Raw genomic sequence first — 16,628 nt, 5'->3', positions numbered from 1 at the left:
TATCGATTAGCGATAGGCAGACTGGCCGCCAAGATACATGGCCAAAAGCTGACTGCTGCGAAACCAAGTGCCAAAATTCAAAAGCTTAACCGTACGTTTATTGTAAAAAATATCTTTATTAAGTCTAATGAGCAGGCATTTTACAAATAAAACCACTAAACTTTGTACTTGAAGTTGGATGCTCTTAAGAAACCTAGAAATAGTTTTTTAAATCAATATTGTCTTAATAACCGAGGGTCTACTTAACAACCCTCTCTTTATATCCAACGTAAGTCCAAAAAGAAAGCCACGTCACTTCATAAATTCGGTTGCAACGTTTATTTGAAATCAAAAAACATTTGCTCAACACAAACAAAACGTTGTTGAGGAGAAACATATTGACATGACTAATGAGTTGAGTGAGTGGCGTGGTATTTACAGCCTGGCAGAGAGTCGGTCCTCCTCCGTTCCGATCCCCTCTAGAAAGTACGTGGCTGGGAGCCAAAACCAAGGCCCACGCCGCGCATTGTGTGTGTGGCGGCTCGCGCCATCTCGTACTGCTGCTCCATGTTGGAAAACATGCGCTGGCGCTGCTGCACATCCGTGGGCACTTTCGTTCCGCCCGCGGCTGTCGATGGAGCAGCTCCCACTGCGCCACTTGCCTCGCCTGCTGCACTCCCATTAGTGGACTCCGGCTGGTCGCCGCAGCTGCCACTGGCATCGCCATCGCCGGAGGAACCTGCATTTTTGATCCCCATCAGCCGCATAAACTTGGAAGCCACCTTGCCGTCCGAATCCTGGGAGAAGTGCGCGTTGCCCCACTTGTTCGCCGAGTCCTCGCTCTTCTTGGAGCCCCACAGTAGCTTGCGCTTCTGCTGCTGCTCCGCATAGCGGTTGGCATTGATGATGCCCGGATTGTAGTAACTGGGCAGCTGGATGGGTTCTGCGACAGGTGCTACTACCGCTGGTGTGCTCAGCTCCAGGGACATCAGCGAGGGTATCTTGGGTGCATAGTTGGGCGTCGGCAGGAGACCACCGCCGCCTCCGCAACCGCCACCGCCACCGCCAGATGAACCGGCTGCCATGGCTGCAGCGGCTGCATTGGCAGCAGCCAGAGCGGCCGCTGCAACCGTTGCCGCTGCAGACGCATTAGTTGCCGTTGATCCTGCTCCTCCGCCAGATTTTCCGAGCAGCAGATGAGCTCCGGCCACAGCTCCACCGCGAAGTGTTGTCACTTGTTCTTCCTTAGGAGATCTGGAGCGGCTGCTGGAATCGCGTTCGCGATATTTGCGTGACTGCTGCGACTGATGGCGGCGACGAGCGGGCGGCGTGCCCGTGGGTGTGCGGGAATGGGACCGAGAGTCCCGGCGACGACGACTGCGGTCGTCATAGGAGCGACGGACTGATGCTGCATTAACCGCTGCAGCGGCGGCTGACGAGGAGGACGATGAGTTGTTGTGATGATGATGGCGTTCCTTGCCACTGTGGTGGCGGCTGCTCTTCTCCGAACGCCTGCGGTCGCGATCCTTGTCACGATCTCGCTCCCTCTCCCGATCACGATCGCGTTCCCTTTCGCGCTCCCTGTGGCTGTTGCCGTCTTTGGTACGATGGTGGCGATGATCGCCCTGTACATAACACAGATGATATTAGTTTGGCTATGCTGAATTGCTATGTTGATTCAGACTCTTCCTTACCTTGCTGTGATCCTTGTCACGTCCTTTGTCGCGACTCCGTTCTGGATCGCTGCGCTTCTCCCGCTCCCGCTCGCGATCTTTGTCCCTGTCACGCTCGCGGTCCCGTTCCCTGTCCTTGTCCCGCTCCTGGCGGTGGCGACTGCTGGGCTGCGGCTCCTAGAACGGGACAAAGCAACCCATTGAGGAGAATTACATTAGAGCGAATGGATCTACGGATCTGCGCTGCCGACTAAGGATCTAGGTCTAGATGCTAGATGCTAGGATGCTGGGGGGGGGAATGAAAGAGGTTGTGGGCTGTGGACCACCAGCTGAGCCCGAGGTCCTTCCTGGGTGTCCTAGATAGCTTAGAGAGTTGTTAGGTTCTATTTGATCGCTTTTTGTATACTCACTTTCGTGCGCCATGATCTCTCTCTCTCTCTTTCTTTCTCTTTCGCATTATCTCTTTCTCTCTCGCTCGCTTTCGCGCCACCAGTGAGTGAGTGGGTGGGTGGGTGTTTGTGTGTGTGTGTGTGTGCGGGCGGGCATGTGTGGTGAGTGTGTCCTGCAAATTGTTTGATTGTTCTATTTGTTCATGACTTTTTCGGTGGCTCACACACACCCACCAACACAGCCACACAGTCACACACAGGACTACACACAGTGGTGGTCATTACAAATGTGATCGATTGTCGCATTATCGAAGAAGCTATTGGGTATCGAGCGATCACTACGATCGGTCTATCGTCAACTATCGTAGGTCAGGTTTGTTTTCATTTTTTGTTTTTGTCTGGTTTGTTTGGAAAATGGTTTTTCGTTTTGATTCGGTTTGGTTTCGTTTCGTTTACGTAACAACAACAACAATGATAATAAAATGGTAGAGTTTAGTCATTTAAATATTGATTGGCATATAAAGTTTGTAAACTTAACTAAGCTGGCCGAACAACAACAACAAAATGTGTAATCGCAAGCGGACCGACAAAACAGAAATTTCTTTTTTTTTTTTTGATTTTTTGAGTTTTGGCTCATAACAATCTGGTAGTGTCTAAATTTACACAATTTCTGTTTGGAAGGGAAGGGTTGGAGCGCATGCAGTCGATCGTGGAGATCAGTATATATATACATATATGTATATATAGGTATTGAATATTTCAGTTGAACACAGCAGATGACAAAATAATAGCACAAGATTTGCTATTTATATCTGTAACTAAAGGTAACCTTATTCAATTATAAACCAAGTAAAGTTAAGCTTCTCACTATCCGTTGTTTCTAAATGCAACATAAGCTTTAGAACCAAGACATCAGTATTGATTTAACGCACTGCTCTATGTTTGCCTACTTCGTTTTGGCATTAATTTATTTTAGTTGTAGCGATGAAGTACTTTAATGTAGTAGTTTCATACGAATAGCCCGCTTCCATGTATGAATTTATTACTTCTGCTGGCATTTGCCCAACGCATTGTGAGCTGCAGAAGAATGAGGGAACTGAAAACTAGGCTGCACTATTAATTTGATGCAGTGCCCTATTATTTGGCCCAAGTACACATCTTTCATTATTTACATTAACTTTTTTTTATTGGAATTTATAGAACTGGCATTTAAAAAGTACCAGAAATCTGGGATTCTTCTCAAGTTTAAATATGCTTGGTTTTGATTTGATTGAAATATAAAAATTAAACGATTGATTTGAAGCGGACTGTGCTAACATTCTGTCCGCCACTGTCAGTGCTGCTGGCAGCGCAGTCGACGTTGACGTCGCCCTTTGCGGCAGCGGAAGGAAATGGATATGACACATGAAAGATCCGCATCAGAATCCGCATCTGCATTCGCATCCGCTCCAACCCAAATACACACACACACATGTGTATGGAGTAAGTAATACAATAGCATTTGGTATATATATGGGGAGTAAATATCGATTTGGTGCAACGTCAATTCTTTACCTCATCAATGCGGCCTCTGCTGCTGCTTCTCTGACTCTGCTGCTGCTGCGACGTCGGCAGCGGCGGAGTGTGATGGCGGCGCTTTGTCTTCTCTCTGTCTCTTTCTTTTTCGCGCGGACTGCTGCTGCTGTCTCTGTCGCGCTCTCGTTCTCGGTCTCGGTCTCTTTCTCTGCCGGCGTCGACGTAGCCGTAGTTATTATTGTTATTGTTGTTCTTCAGCTTTAGTAGGCTAGCAGTTGTTGTTTTTGTGGATTTAGCATGCGGCGAATGCTGCAGTTGTTGTTGTTGTGGTGCCTAGGGGAATTTTGCAACTATTAAGAAACAGCAAATTCGCATTATTTTACTAAAGCACTAGGATACTTGAACTTAATTAGAGGATTAGTGGTTTGATTTTAGCTCTTTTTTTTTGTTTTTTTTTCGATTAATAGAATCAGTTATCTTCATTTCACTCATTCGCACACACACTGACACACACGCCTCAAATACGCAAGGGCAAAATGAAGAAGAAAAAAATGATGGAAGATGTACATATGTGTACACAAAATGCGCTCTGACGATTCTGTTCTTTTTTCTGCTGCTTCCGGCCTTGCAGTGTAGGCATATTTACCCGTATCTGAAAGCCGGCATCCTCCTGGTCATCCTCACTACTATAATTCACTAGGGCCTCCATTCTTTCAGGCCGAAAATATGGTTTAAGCACCCGAGTGCGTCCAAAAAAAAAAGTAATCAATTGCTTGAGCAGAAACTAGTGGTGAAACTATTGTCAGAGATGGCAAGTGTGACCAGACGCTTTTGATATATATCGATTTAATTTCGCTGCTTTCCATTGATAAATAACGGTAGATTTAAAAAACTGAAAAGTGTTGTAAAACTAAAGTCAATACATTTTTAATACACTTCTTTTCGATGCGCACAATTTTTCAAATCCAAATGGGTTAAAAATTGAAAAACTGTTTTTATTTTAGTAAAGATTTTATTATCTAGTTCAGTGCAATATTATTTTGTATAAAAATAAATAAATAATTTACTGTTTTGTTTTATTTCCTGAAAATGTATAGGAAGGTTTTCATTAATATCTATCACAAATTTGTTATCACGAAATTGAGTCCAAGAAAAGGTTTTGGCACACAAATTCGATCGGCCACTGAAATGTGGCTTATAAATATTGTATAAAATTTAGTAAATTAACTACTACTACTACTTAACTACTATTAACTTCTACACAACTACTACAAGTGAGGCATCGCAGTGCATGTTAATAATTAGTTGTTTTATTTGGTGTTAGTATGAAATGAGTGAAAAGTTAGTGAAAATCAATTATTTGTTAACAATAGATATGTTTCAAGGATACAAAATAAAGGGTCTAGGCACAAAAAGATGTTTTAAATATTTCTGCTCTAGATCGTCCTATTCCTCTGAGATTTTCCATTTTTGATTATTTAGTTCTGCATTTTTTCGAAGGCCCGGGAAGCGGTGGGAAGTTTGTTATGTTAAAGGCGAGATCTTCGATTTTTTTGAGATCATCTTTCGGTCCCTCCGATCCTCTAGCACCAACACTCAAAAGGGTCATTGTCGAACTCCCACTCAATTTCACCATTATGCCGGTTTTCTGTGGTACAAATCAAGTGAATATAAATATTAAATCTTTTGCATATGTTGACACAGGGCAAGCAAATGCTAAATACTACTTATCTAAGTATATACAAAATTAAAAACCAGCTTTCTATTGAGCACATAAAATGCATGACTGCGAAATGCAAATAATACTTTTGGGATACTACAAGCTGTCCAAACTAAAAGTGGAAAAAGCCAATCAAATGTTACCAAAGGAAATTTGGAAAGTTAACAAAATGGCTGTCCTTACTTGTACCCCATTCATCAGGACTTGCCTTGCGTCCACCAGCCTCTTCCCCTCCACCAAATCCTCCTGCACATGGTCCTTCCTCTATAGCTCTTGAGTAACGCATGGTCTGCTGGGAAAGGCAATGCATATAAACTTTGCAAACCAAGAAGCAAGTAAGTTCATTAATTGATCACCACCTGATTCTCCTGCTGCTCCGGGCGCCTCGGCAGCGACCTGGGCACGCTGCCCACCAACTGTTGGACAGTAGATGAATGGACGTAAGGCTGCTGGAGCTGCTGAAGCTGCTGGCGCTGACTAAATGGGGCGAGACAGCCCATAGACTCCTCCCTAGAGTACCTGCAATTGGCCATCTCGAAGAACGCCTCGCCGTGGAGGGCGTACATCTGCGCAGCGTGGATCTCCGTCGGCGACAGGTTGACCTCGAATAGATCCATCTTTGCAAAGGAGTTCACGTAGTTGGCATTATCCCACCAGTTCTCATATAGACACATGTTTGGACACGACTCGATTTGGCTTACGGGAGGCGGCTCACTAATGGAACCCCCCAAGCAACCAAGCTGCATGGAACAGCAATTCGGTATCCAGTACCGCGGATCAGATGCATTGACCATGTTCGAGGGCATCGAATAAGTAGAATTTTGCTGGGGCAATGCATTGTTTCTCATATATCTTGGCTTTCTCTGCATAAAGTTGCGACGATTGCATAACAATTTCTTCAGCTGATGGCGCTCCACACTCCAAATGGTCTTGTTTGGCAGAAGCCTGCGATCGTATCTATAATTCTCCCACAAATACTTGGTGGTCTCCACCATAAGCACTATCTGCTCCACCTGGTAGCGGTAGAGGCGTTCCATATAGTTCCTGTGCTTCATGGACATCAGCATTTCGTAGCCAATGGGCTTTAGCGTTTGGTTAGCAAACGTATCCTCATCATCAGAACGGTCGTCCGTGTTTAGGAACTTCAGACCCAATGGGTTGCGTCGCAAGTTAGCGGAAGCCCAACCACAGAACTGCTTCAGTGCCTCGACATTCTGTGTGGGTGGCTTCATCAAATCCCTGGGTACCTCGTAATACACTGGCACATCGGGATACCCATCCTCGAGATCGATGGGCATCGTCAATGGCGCATCGACTGTAACTGTGTGGCCTGCCAGGGATTCGCTTGGAGCATCAAAGAAGGGCTCCGTCTCACCCATTGGCTCCATGGGCTCCATAGCCTCCATTGAATTCATTGACTTCTGCGACTCCATTGGCGGTGGCTGCTCCTTGGCCTTCTGGGATTTGCCAGAGTTTGGCTTGCTTTGCTTGAAGAACTGATCATCGATGAAGCTGCCCAAGGTGATGGCGTGCGCGTTTTGGTAGTGGTAAATCGAATTGGGTATAAAGCCCTTCTCCAGATCCTTGGAGTAGTAGCTATTCCCACTTCCACTTCCACTTCCGGTTCCACTTCCACTTCCGGTTCCACTTCCGGTTCCACTGCTGCTGGCGTGTCTAGTCATCGTATTTCCGCTATCGATGCTGCTATTGTAGCTCCCACTGCTCTGCAAGCGGGCAAAGCGATTATCTGCGCAGAGAAGTGGTTAACAGATCAGTACAAATATATAAAGATAGCTGATATCCGAACTTGCTCGTGGGGTTTGTGTTTTTGAAAATTACGAATGAGAGAAAGAGCCAAAACTCAAAATCTCTAGGACATAGAAATTCACTCACACACATAGGAATGTAGCGGTCTTCTCTACTTACACTTGTCACCACTACAATACTCTTCAAGTTCTAATAAAATTCTTGTACTTGTATTGTATTCCAACACTTGTCAAAAATACCTTACCAGTTTACAGCTTCTACTTTCCAATTCCTAAATTGCTAAATCCTAAATCCAATCTCCTACAGTGAAAAATCGGTGTAGCTTGCTCGGTTGATTCAATATTTTCTCGGCTTGCTTTCTCGCATTCTTCGCACAAACATGCTTGACCAACACTAATAGAGCGAGATGGAGCGAGATGGCTAGAGAGGAAGGGAGAAGGACGCCATTTCGAATGGCAATTTTCGCCATTTTTGCAAGGAATGTGAGCGTGAGCTTGTTGTTTTTGGACTTTCTTGCGAAAATTGGAGAAGCTAGGCGATATGGTAATCGGAGCACGTGTTTCATTACACTTTCGGTGTGGATTTGTTTGGCAAGCACAATTCCATGGTCAGCAAATTGAAGATTATGTTACTGAATGGCCAATTTGTTTATACATATGCACATATTTACGCCGCGGATTTTGTTTACGACGCCGCACAGACGAGGAGATAATGCATAAATGACTACTGTCTACTGGCTTACCGTTGTTTGTCGGAACGAATTGCTTCGGATTGTTTGGATAGTGCCGTGTGGTGGCAACCTGAGGCGAGAAATTTGAAGTCAGCGCACATAATGGCCATCCAAAGATCCCAGTGGCCAGGGCCAGCATGCTGAGCTTACCATGCGTGTCGGGTTCCTCTGGCCGCTCCCAGCCTTGTACTCCTTCCTCCCATTCCTGGGCACTCCAGCCTGCTGCGCATGCGCTGCACTTGGTGGCGTATGCACCTTGCTTTGCCCTAAAGGAAATGGACCAGGATGGGGCTGCCCGGGGCTACCCTGTCGCTTCTTCTGCCGCTTGCTAACGAACTTTATTTTCTTCATGCTCCAACTCTTATCCCGTAGAACGGCACTTCTGGTTTTGGCGATTTTCCGGAAACGGATGCCAGTCCACTTGCCAAAGGTAAAATGACGTCTCCTTAAGCGATGAGCCGTTAAATGGCAGTGCAGCATCGATACGTAGGACATCAGGATATCGATGGCTTCAGTTCGTTTGGCTCAGGGATCGCTTCCTTCTCCCCTCCCTAAAGACACGATACATTTGAATAGTTAATTGCTAGTTAATTCATATTGACTGTTCAGGTAATATTGACTCGAAATGTTTCCAAAATCATGTTCCGCTACAAAAGCACCGGAGAATAGATCAATTGCAGGATATGTGGCGCATGCGTAGATTCAGTTAGATTAAGAGAATTTTGAAAGCTTTTTGAAAAAGGCGCTGCAATAGAGATGGACTGGAAGCGACACTGGCCACTGTGTATTTGTTATTTGAAACAAGGATTAAGTCGTTTTACGTAATATTTAAATTTCGTATATTTAGCACGAAAATGAATAGAATTTCTCAGTTAAATTATGCAACGATGGGTATTTGTTGGTGTTAAAGCAAGTTATATAGCACAAATGCACCAAAATTTATTATTTTACCGGAAAATTCTTAAATATAGTTATCACTGTGTCTCAATTTCAAATGCAACATGTTTGTATTTTCATGCGAGCTTTGCCCGATAACTTCTCGAATTTCCGATTATCGTTCGTGAATGTATCGATACTGGATTTCCAGCGCCAGTCGTGAGCATATTTATTATCCCCAAGGGCTGGCCACACTGCACGGAAGCGCGAAATTTTTTTTCGAAGAATTTGGAAGATTGCGATACAAATTCTGCCCAGGATTGGCCCAGCGGCAGCGAGGCGACCATCATGACCGACGCAGACTATTTGTTCGCCCTGAACCTGCAAAACCAGCTGAACGCTGAGGCAGAGCCAAGCAACACAGCCGCAAGTGCGGATACCAGTAAAGTACGTAGTGGGAAATGGTAATCTGGTCAACAAATAAAAACTGGCTAATCTTCTATCTGCAGGACACAGACTATCAGCTGGCACGCAGGATTCAGGCCCTCATAGATGGGGGCGAGGAGGATGGAGCCAGCGAGCTCGACACCAGTCTCCAGTTCGTCTACCCCTCAAATCAGCAAAAATCAGTGAGTGTGCCATGAATATCCTGGTTATAATCAAATCACCTTATATTCCAACCAGACAGCAGCAATGGCTAACAATAAAAATCAACACAATAAAGCCTCTGCGCCAAAGAAACAGCCAGTGCGCGCCATTCAGGCCAGCCATGATGACTATCTCAACCAGACGATGAATCTGGTGCATCCGCAGTGGGAGCTGGTTGATCCCACTCCAGACATCTTCTCCATGTTCGTGCGCTTCGACGAGAAGTTCTTCCAGCAGCGCCTTGGCGCCGTCGCCCTCGAATGGAGCAAGAAGATGTACTCGTGCGCTGGAATCTGCTACCAGCGAGGCAATCGCTTCGTCAAGGAGGTTACCATTCGGCTCAGTGAGCCGCTGCTAAAGCTGCGTCCGCGCAAGGATCTTGTGGAGACGCTTTTGGTGAGTCCTATTGCACTGTTTATGCATATTTCGCAGTAAGCTAGGCATTGCCCTATTAATTGGCATCTTAAGCCTAGAGTATTGCTTATGTACATAGCTATTTAGTATTACATTATAACTCTTTGTTAATCCAGCACGAAATGATCCATGCCTACTGCTTTGTGCTCAACATCCGCGAGGGCAACGGTGGTCATGGACCCAACTTCAAGCGCATTATGGAGACAATCAACAAGGTGGCGGGCACCAACATCACCGTTTATCACTCTTTTCACGACGAAGTGGCCGCCTATCGCACCCACATTTGGCGCTGCACTGGCATTTGCCAGCAGCGCACACCCTTTCTGGGCTATGTGAAGCGAACCAGCAACCGAGCGCCCGGTCCGAACGATCAATGGTGGGAGAAGCATCAGCGCGACTGTGGCGGCACCTTCATGAAGGTGGGTGAACCATCGAAACCCCCCAAACCTGAGTCCAAAGCCAAGGCTAAGAAGTCCACTCCAGCGGTGGCCGCGCCCAAGGATGACATACGCAACTGGTTTGGCCAGCCGGCAGCCAAGAAAGTGGCCACTGGCACAGCTTTATTGGGCAACCTGGCGAAGGCCGTGCCTCCGACTTCTTATCCCGGACTCTCATCCGATCCCTTTGCCATGCCCAAGACACCACCTACTGCCACACGACCCAGTGGTGCGAACATCAAGAGCTTCGGCGATCTCAACAAAAGTGGCGAGGGCAGTGAACTGGCCAGATCAGGTTCGAAAGCCACCACTGAGATGGACGGACAGGGCTACAGTCTTGGTGGCTCTGGCGCTGTAGAAATTATTGATATTACTAATACTCCCGATCCTGCAACACTTCGTCAAATTCGACTGGAGCGTTTTAATGGAGCTGCTTCTTCCAACAAGCAGCAGAATAGTTCTAAAACAGATATTTCCAAAAAGAGGCGTCGTGTTTCCAGCGATGGCGAGATAATAAGCTGGGAGTCCTACGATGATGATGTGATGGTCAGGGATGTCCATGTGCCCGTCATAAACTTGAGCGACAGCGATAGCGATGGAGAGCAGCCGGTGAAGGATGAATTTAAGGTGCCAGCTGGTGGTAGGAGCACCATGAGCAGTCAGGAGCGCACGCAGAACATCAAGCGCGAGGTAATGGAGGATGAATTGACCTCCTGCGAGGATGATATTCTGTTAATTGATGATGAATATGACGATGAGGAAGCGGCCGTAAATGACAGTCTTACAGCGGCCACGGAACTAGCTGATCAATCTATCATTGACGATTTTTTTGGAGAGGACACCCTGCTGAAGGAGTTCCAGCGTGAGAACGCCGTGCTGCCCTCGGGCTCAAACTACGCCAATAATGTGGACAACGACATCGTATCTTGTCCCATTTGCTTTGAAAAGATGAAACGCACGCAGTTGGCCAATCACTTCGAGGGTTGTACTATTACGGTGCGCGTGGAACCGCCATCGTTTAAGCCAAAAAACAACCGACCAAGTGCCTCCAAGGACTTGGACACCAGTTCCTCCTCCTCCTCCTCGAGACCTTCCACATCACGCGGCGCCAAGTCGAAATCAATGTCATCAAAGCAAATTCTTCGCAACTGTGGATACACAGATGAGGAGATGGCCGAGCTCAACCTAAGCTCCTCCAGCGACTCGACCACTTTGCTGTCCAGCGAGGATGAGCTTACTCCGCGTCAGCGCCGCCAGCGTAATCTCTACAAACAGACCGTTGGCTGTCCCAGATGTGGCCTGGAGTTTAAGGGCCACCAGCTGGAGGCGCATCGATCTCTCTGCCAGGGCCGCAAGAAGCGCTAGGACGACACGTCATTCAAGCACACATCTAATCTAACCATAAATTATTTAAGTTTTTGAGAATTCGTTTATATATAGGTTTCTTAACCATTTAATGTTATTGGAAAATTCACTTTATGTTATTAAAAATCTGTTACAAGATGCGCCCAAAATATCGCAAATTCTTCTTATCCGCATAGCGCGTGGCCAATGCCGGCCAGTGGACCACAAAGAGATCCGCCAGCGGCAGGAGCAGGCGTCCGCTCAGCGAAAGCGTCTCCACGCGGCAAAAGCTCTCCACAAATACGATTCTGGAGTGTGCGGGCAGGCGTCCGAGGAGGCGCCACAAGTAAGCCGCGTAGCAGAAGGGCACACAGGTGCCGGGTCCATTGCAGAGGATCAGCTGGGGTCGATCCCGCCACACCAGATAGCAGCTCCACAAAAGTGCCCAAAGGCTGGTGAAGATGCTGCTCAGCCAGGATTGGCCCACGTTGCGGCTACGCGGCACCTTCACGAATTCCGCCTCCTGGGATGCCAGCGGCAGTGCCTGCCTGAACTGGCGCTCGGAGGTGGAGTCACTGTTGGCCAGGATCAGTCTAATCGGTTGGTACTTCTTCGTCTGATCGATGTCTGTCTGTTGCAGCAGCGCCTGGGTCAGCCGGCACATCTCCGCCGTGTGGCCGCCGGAGCCCAGTATTACGTAGGTGGGCTGAGGCGTACTGGTCGTCATGTTGTCCTCCGAATTAATCCTATTTAAATTAACAACACCAAAAAGCTTGTTTACATTTTAACTCGATTGCAGCTTATCGATTGTTTGAACCGGCATCTTCGAACTTGTTCCGTTGTTATCGATAACTACATCGATAATTATCCGATGAACCGTTTATTTTGTTGACATTTTTGAGGGCGCCATTTAGAGAAATAATTTGTTTTTTTTTTTATAAGAAAGCGCAGCTAAATGGATATTACCACTCTGAAGGGTAAGCCACCCAGGACCAGGAGGGAGGTGGACAATGCCATAACTGAGAATGTGCGAAAACTGGTCAGGAATTTGTCGGAACCGGGGGTAAGTTGAAAAACAGATGTTATCCTTATTCCAATTTAATAAATTTATAATGCAGACCAGCGTGAAGAAGTTGCGCAAGATGGAGGACACGGTACTAAAGATACTCACAAAGCAACGCTGGGCATGGGTCCCCACAGGCGCGGAGATGAAAAGCAGCCTGGACGATCTGGCGGAGCGTTTCCGGTTGGAGGGCATGCCATCATTTGGAGATACCATCAAGGAGATGGCCCACAAGTATCTGGCCATAAATGAAATTCAACAGCATCCCCATCCTTATGATGGAGGGCCAATGCTGGAATTCCTGCTCATCATAGCCAATAATCCGGTGCAATACATCCGGCGCAACCGGGCGTTTATGGAACAGCAACGTCTGTCCATGATCGAAAGCATTGAGGCGGACGAGCGACAGTCACAGGTGAAACTGGAGGTAGCCGTCAATTCCGCCGAAACGGAGGTGGACTGGGCAGCCCTGCTAGCCGAGGATTTCCTGGATCCGCCAGACGATGACAGCTCGGAAAGCTTAAGTGTAAGCCTCTGGAGACTGATGCATCTCGAATGCTAGTTTCATTTGCAGCGTTATAATACCCTTACCTTTCTTCCAAAAGGACTGGTCGGAGGAGTCGGACTGCGACTCGACAACTACATTGCAGGCCGATGAGAATGTAGGCACCTCGCGAAGCCTCCCGGACATGGCCATGGTTTATAAGAAGGCCATAAAGGCGGCGGGCCCGATTGAAAATAGGAACAACACCTACATGCCGCCCGTGCCCGAGCATCGCGTCATCAAGAGTAACATCTTCCGGATAGCGCAACCATCCGTTCTGAGTCTCAACAATTACGAGGGCAATCATCTGAGACGGAGCAAGCTGCTTCAGTTGCCACCACCCCAACCGCCCCAAGCAACCACCCCGTATTGGCAAAGTGATAGCAATGCGGATGTGCTCCTGCGTAAAATTCACGCCTATTGGTGGCGTCCTGATATCCATTTGAACGCCCTGCCCTCCAGCACAAATGCACTGGACAACTTTGCCGTGAGCTACGTGCAGTTTCTGAACTCTAATGCTCGAGGCCTCTTGGCCCTGCCACTGCCCAAAACCACCACGGAGTCCTGTCTGCTAAGGGAGATCCTCTTAATGTTCGTGCGTCCATCAAGTTGTTGTTTCTTTATATTCAACAAAGAGACTCGTCGCATTACTGTGCGCGAGAATGTCAGTATCTGCACAGTGACTGCGGTAAGAACTCAAAGCGTTCATGTAATTCCCTGTTAATTCCTTCTCTTTTATAGCGCACGCTGCAAAATTTTCTGCTTCTTAATGTGGTGCCTGCGCTGGAGGACATGTTCGAAGTGCAACGCATCATCGAGGCTCATACGGTGCATGACGATGGCATGAAGACAACGATTACCCTGGAATGCTTTGCATACGGCCTGAGGGATCTTGTCCGTCCCATTTCCCAGCTCCTCATCGCTTACGAGGAGCGTGTCATTGAGGATCCAGCGACAAATACGCTGATCAATCTAACGATTGAATTCAGGGAACACTTTCGCCAGCTGCGTTTGCTGCGACTGCTGGCCGAAGATGTTATCCTGGATAAGGGTCCTCCGCACCTACGCAGCGCCTACTTGCTGTCCAGACTCTATAAGCAGACCATGCCGCAGGTGCCGCACCAGAAGCTGGCCATTGCCCTGCTGCTCTTTACCCTGAGGATATACTGTAGCATCATTGACGGCTGGTGGCGCAGGGCCACGCTGGAGGATCGCCTTGACGAGTTCATCGTGGAGATATGGTAAGCCATAAGGGTGCTCACTACTGTGGCCAGCTGAAGTAACTAACTATTTTGTTTTTCAAGTATCGAGGAGGACGCAAAGCCCCGTAGCTATGTGCGCAAACGCAGTGTAAATTGTGAGGAAAGTTTGGAAGTCGTAGAGATCTTCAATAAGCTGCAATCCTGCCCACTTTACCAGATACTGCTGGAGCATGCTCTGGAGTCTGGAGAAACGCAGGATCTGCTGTCCAGTGTAAATAAGTTGGGCGAGATGCTGACCACCAACAATGAAAGCCAACCGCCGTCACTGCACGATGAGCTGGTCGCCCAGATTTTTACCCAGATTGCAGTTTACTGCGGTAGAGTCCATACGGATGAGGAGGATGAACCGGAGCCGGAGGAGGACATAGAGCAGTCACATGACGATCTGATTGCGAGCAATGTGCAGGGCATTAAGAATCTTGATCTCTTTGCCATATTTACCCAGCCGGTGCAGCAACGACGTTTGGAGCGACAACGCGATCGGCTGAGAAAGAAGCCCGTTCAATTGGTCAACATTTTGAAGCGCTTGGAGCGCTCCACTTGTCTGCAGCTAAAGTCGGAGTTACCGGAGGCGCTGGGTGCTATTCTGCAAAAGAGACAGTGCCTGGCGAACGAGTACGCGATGCAAGCGTACTGCAAGGATCTGCACCTGGCCGAGAACGTGCGATTCGTGCGGCACACGATGATGCTGGAGGCGTACTACATACTCGTGCCCCACTACACTGCACTCTTCGCGCGCATTGAGAGGAACGGTGACTGGGCACGGAGCTCAGTACTCACTTCCACGCTCTGCGCTGTGCTGTCTCCATATTACCCGCAATTGGCGAATCGCCTTCATGTGGCGGTTATATCACAGATAAACTCGAATTCATCAAAGGTCTATGAGGCCCTGGAGGCTATGGAACTTGATTATAAGATGCCAGTAGCCATGCAACGTATCCTCACAGCCAAGCACATGAAAGACTACAACTTGGTGTGGCGGCTGATGCTGAAGGTGAAGTGGGCCGTCTGGAAGCTGGAGACTCTGGAGTTTCTGCGCCGCGATACGGCAAATCCATACGCACCTCTAGATTTGCTCGGCCTGACCATCCGTCGCCTGGAGATTGTGCGCTTCTGGATGATTTTCCTCATCAACAACCTGCACACGCACATTATGCAGGCTGTGGGTGAGCAGTTCGAGCTGAGGATTGGCAAGTGCAAGAACATCCGCCAGTTGAGGATCATGCACGACGAGCACCTGTCGTGGCTGAAAAAACATTGCATGCTGACCGACGAATTCAAGGCATTTCGCGTCGCCCTCGAGCAGCTCTTTCATCTGATCTACGTGCTGGACATGGAGTGGAATACATGCGCCTGCTACATGGGCGTCAACGATGCCCTTTGCTTGGACTTCACCCTTTCGGATGACGGCATTGATGACGGCGAATCGGAACGACGTAGTTTTGAGTATTTGGCGCTCAACCAGGTGGCGGAGATCGAGGTAACGTACATACGGTGCCACCAAACCTTGGCCGACATCCTCAACACGCTGGTGTACCAGAACGATCACAGATTCCGTAAGTGGTTGTGTTGGCACCCGAAATCGGCCACTTGAACTTACTCCTTCTCTTGTTTTGTCTTGCAGTGTCTGCCTTGGAGGAGACCATCAGCTCCAGTATGCCCCATTAGAGCAGAATCTCCACAAAGGATATTGTTACGCATTACCACTACCATTACCATTACTGTTACCATTACCAGTGCCATTACCGATAATCCCGACATTCTCTTACCAACTGAATTAAAAGCAGCTTATTTTTTTTAATGAAACCTCACTCGAACTCCTCATCGCTGTCCGGAAAGGGCTCCTCGATCGGTGGCGGTGGCAAGGTGGTCACCTCGTGCAGCGTTGCCCGCCGGATGAACGGCTGGCAGATGGACTCGCACACGCGGGCGTTGGGAAAGACTGTGCGTTGCGGGTAGCACTGCCCGTTGACGTGCTCACAGCGCCGGTAGCCGGACTTCCGATTGAAGACGTACAGCTCGGCGCAGGGCGAGCAGTTGGTCTGGCCCTTCATGGTCGTCTGCAGGCACTGGAAGCGGCGATCGCCGGAGCTGAGGCCCAGGGACACCTGCCGTATGGCAATGGCCAAGACGACGACTGCCAGGTGGCACCAACGCACTCCTTGCTGCCGCATGGTCGGTCAGTTGATCTCTGTGGCTTTTGTCGCTCTTTATTCGTTTAGTTTCGCCATTTAGCTGGTTTCTCATGCTTATCTAGGCACTATTTG

At 48.1% G+C, this 16,628-nt stretch overlaps 6 protein-coding genes across 12 annotated transcripts; 2 read left to right on the top strand and 4 right to left on the bottom strand.

Annotated features, from left to right (window-relative positions):
- Positions 1-295: 295 nt before the first annotated feature.
- On the bottom strand, positions 296-4,364 carry LOC6524834 (arginine/serine-rich coiled-coil protein 2). Of its 2 annotated transcripts, XM_002100640.3 has the most exons (4): positions 4,203-4,362; positions 3,596-3,889; positions 1,674-1,829; positions 296-1,604 (listed from the first exon to the last, which is right to left on the bottom strand). In XM_002100640.3, the coding sequence occupies exons 1-4, from the start codon at positions 4,263-4,265 to the stop codon at positions 459-461; spliced, it is 1,659 nt and encodes a 552-aa protein (XP_002100676.1). In that variant the 5' UTR covers positions 4,266-4,362; the 3' UTR covers positions 296-458. The 2 variants fall into 2 exon arrangements, with proteins under 2 accessions (XP_002100676.1, XP_015045900.1); XM_015190414.2 differs by lacking the exons at positions 296-1,604; positions 1,674-1,829 and having other exon boundaries at positions 3,596-3,906; positions 4,203-4,364.
- A 486-nt stretch (positions 4,365-4,850) lies between these two features.
- LOC6524833 lies at positions 4,851-8,339 on the bottom strand. 6 transcript variants are annotated; one of them, XM_039377673.2, is made up of 5 exons: positions 7,924-8,339; positions 7,786-7,843; positions 5,636-7,023; positions 5,485-5,568; positions 4,851-5,204 (listed from the first exon to the last, which is right to left on the bottom strand). In XM_039377673.2, the coding sequence occupies exons 1-5, from the start codon at positions 8,266-8,268 to the stop codon at positions 5,031-5,033; spliced, it is 2,049 nt and encodes a 682-aa protein (XP_039233607.1). In that variant the 5' UTR covers positions 8,269-8,339; the 3' UTR covers positions 4,851-5,030. The 6 variants fall into 6 exon arrangements, with proteins under 6 accessions (XP_039233607.1, XP_039233608.1, XP_039233612.1 ...); XM_039377674.2 differs by having other exon boundaries at positions 5,485-5,565; XM_015190413.3 differs by having other exon boundaries at positions 5,012-5,204; positions 5,460-5,568; positions 7,924-8,338.
- Positions 8,340-8,882: 543 nt separating this feature from the next.
- Positions 8,883-11,662, top strand: LOC6524832 (DNA-dependent metalloprotease SPRTN). The gene is made up of 4 exons (XM_002100638.3): positions 8,883-9,096; positions 9,159-9,278; positions 9,334-9,693; positions 9,828-11,662. The coding sequence occupies exons 1-4, from the start codon at positions 8,998-9,000 to the stop codon at positions 11,511-11,513; spliced, it is 2,265 nt and encodes a 754-aa protein (XP_002100674.1). The 5' UTR covers positions 8,883-8,997; the 3' UTR covers positions 11,514-11,662.
- Positions 11,574-12,307, bottom strand: LOC6524831 (UDP-N-acetylglucosamine transferase subunit ALG14 homolog). The gene has a single exon (XM_002100637.3). The coding sequence runs from the start codon at positions 12,217-12,219 to the stop codon at positions 11,644-11,646; it is 576 nt and encodes a 191-aa protein (XP_002100673.1). The 5' UTR covers positions 12,220-12,307; the 3' UTR covers positions 11,574-11,643.
- A 75-nt stretch (positions 12,308-12,382) lies between these two features.
- Positions 12,383-16,167, top strand: LOC6524830 (gamma-tubulin complex component 5). Its single transcript, XM_002100636.3, has 6 exons — positions 12,383-12,555; positions 12,611-13,081; positions 13,161-13,787; positions 13,841-14,340; positions 14,404-15,917; positions 15,986-16,167. The coding sequence occupies exons 1-6, from the start codon at positions 12,448-12,450 to the stop codon at positions 16,027-16,029; spliced, it is 3,264 nt and encodes a 1,087-aa protein (XP_002100672.1). The 5' UTR covers positions 12,383-12,447; the 3' UTR covers positions 16,030-16,167.
- Positions 16,139-16,616, bottom strand: LOC6524829. Its single transcript, XM_002100635.4, has one exon. It carries the CDS (start codon positions 16,533-16,535, stop codon positions 16,170-16,172), a length of 366 nt encoding a protein of 121 aa, XP_002100671.1. The 5' UTR covers positions 16,536-16,616; the 3' UTR covers positions 16,139-16,169.
- Between the last annotated feature and the right edge of the window lie 12 nt (positions 16,617-16,628).

The sequence above is a fragment of the Drosophila yakuba genome, chromosome X (assembly GCF_016746365.2).
Source record: "Drosophila yakuba strain Tai18E2 chromosome X, Prin_Dyak_Tai18E2_2.1, whole genome shotgun sequence".
NCBI lineage: Eukaryota > Metazoa > Arthropoda > Insecta > Diptera > Drosophilidae > Drosophila > Drosophila yakuba.
Note: the sequence above shows the minus strand (reverse complement) of the source record. Positions and strands in the feature narration are given on the sequence as shown.

Bases quoted from the DNA above. Each gene is read 5' to 3' on its own strand.
- LOC6524834 (XM_002100640.3), bottom strand. From the start codon at position 4,265: ATGGAGGCCCTAGTGAATTATAGTAGTGAGGATGACCAGGAGGATGCC. The intron at 1,830-3,595 runs GTAAAGAATTGA...GTCCCGTTCTAG, and splicing joins GCAGAGGCCGCATTGATGAG to GAGCCGCAGCCCAGCAGTCG. The intron at 1,605-1,673 runs GTAAGGAAGAGT...TGTTATGTACAG, and splicing joins GTGACAAGGATCACAGCAAG to GGCGATCATCGCCACCATCG.
- LOC6524833 (XM_039377673.2), bottom strand. From the start codon at position 8,268: ATGTCCTACGTATCGATGCTGCACTGCCATTTAACGGCTCATCGCTTA. The intron at 7,844-7,923 runs GTAAGCTCAGCA...TTCTCGCCTCAG, and splicing joins AGAGGAACCCGACACGCATG to GTTGCCACCACACGGCACTA. The intron at 7,024-7,785 runs GTAAGCCAGTAG...TTCTCTGCGCAG, and splicing joins ATTCGTTCCGACAAACAACG to ATAATCGCTTTGCCCGCTTG.
- LOC6524832 (XM_002100638.3), top strand. From the start codon at position 8,998: ATGACCGACGCAGACTATTTGTTCGCCCTGAACCTGCAAAACCAGCTG. The intron at 9,279-9,333 runs GTGAGTGTGCCA...TATTCCAACCAG, and splicing joins CCTCAAATCAGCAAAAATCA to ACAGCAGCAATGGCTAACAA. The intron at 9,694-9,827 runs GTGAGTCCTATT...TTGTTAATCCAG, and splicing joins ATCTTGTGGAGACGCTTTTG to CACGAAATGATCCATGCCTA.
- LOC6524831 (XM_002100637.3), bottom strand. From the start codon at position 12,219: ATGACGACCAGTACGCCTCAGCCCACCTACGTAATACTGGGCTCCGGC.
- LOC6524830 (XM_002100636.3), top strand. From the start codon at position 12,448: ATGGATATTACCACTCTGAAGGGTAAGCCACCCAGGACCAGGAGGGAG. The intron at 13,788-13,840 runs GTAAGAACTCAA...TCTCTTTTATAG, and splicing joins GTATCTGCACAGTGACTGCG to CGCACGCTGCAAAATTTTCT. The intron at 14,341-14,403 runs GTAAGCCATAAG...TTGTTTTTCAAG, and splicing joins GAGTTCATCGTGGAGATATG to TATCGAGGAGGACGCAAAGC.
- LOC6524829 (XM_002100635.4), bottom strand. From the start codon at position 16,535: ATGCGGCAGCAAGGAGTGCGTTGGTGCCACCTGGCAGTCGTCGTCTTG.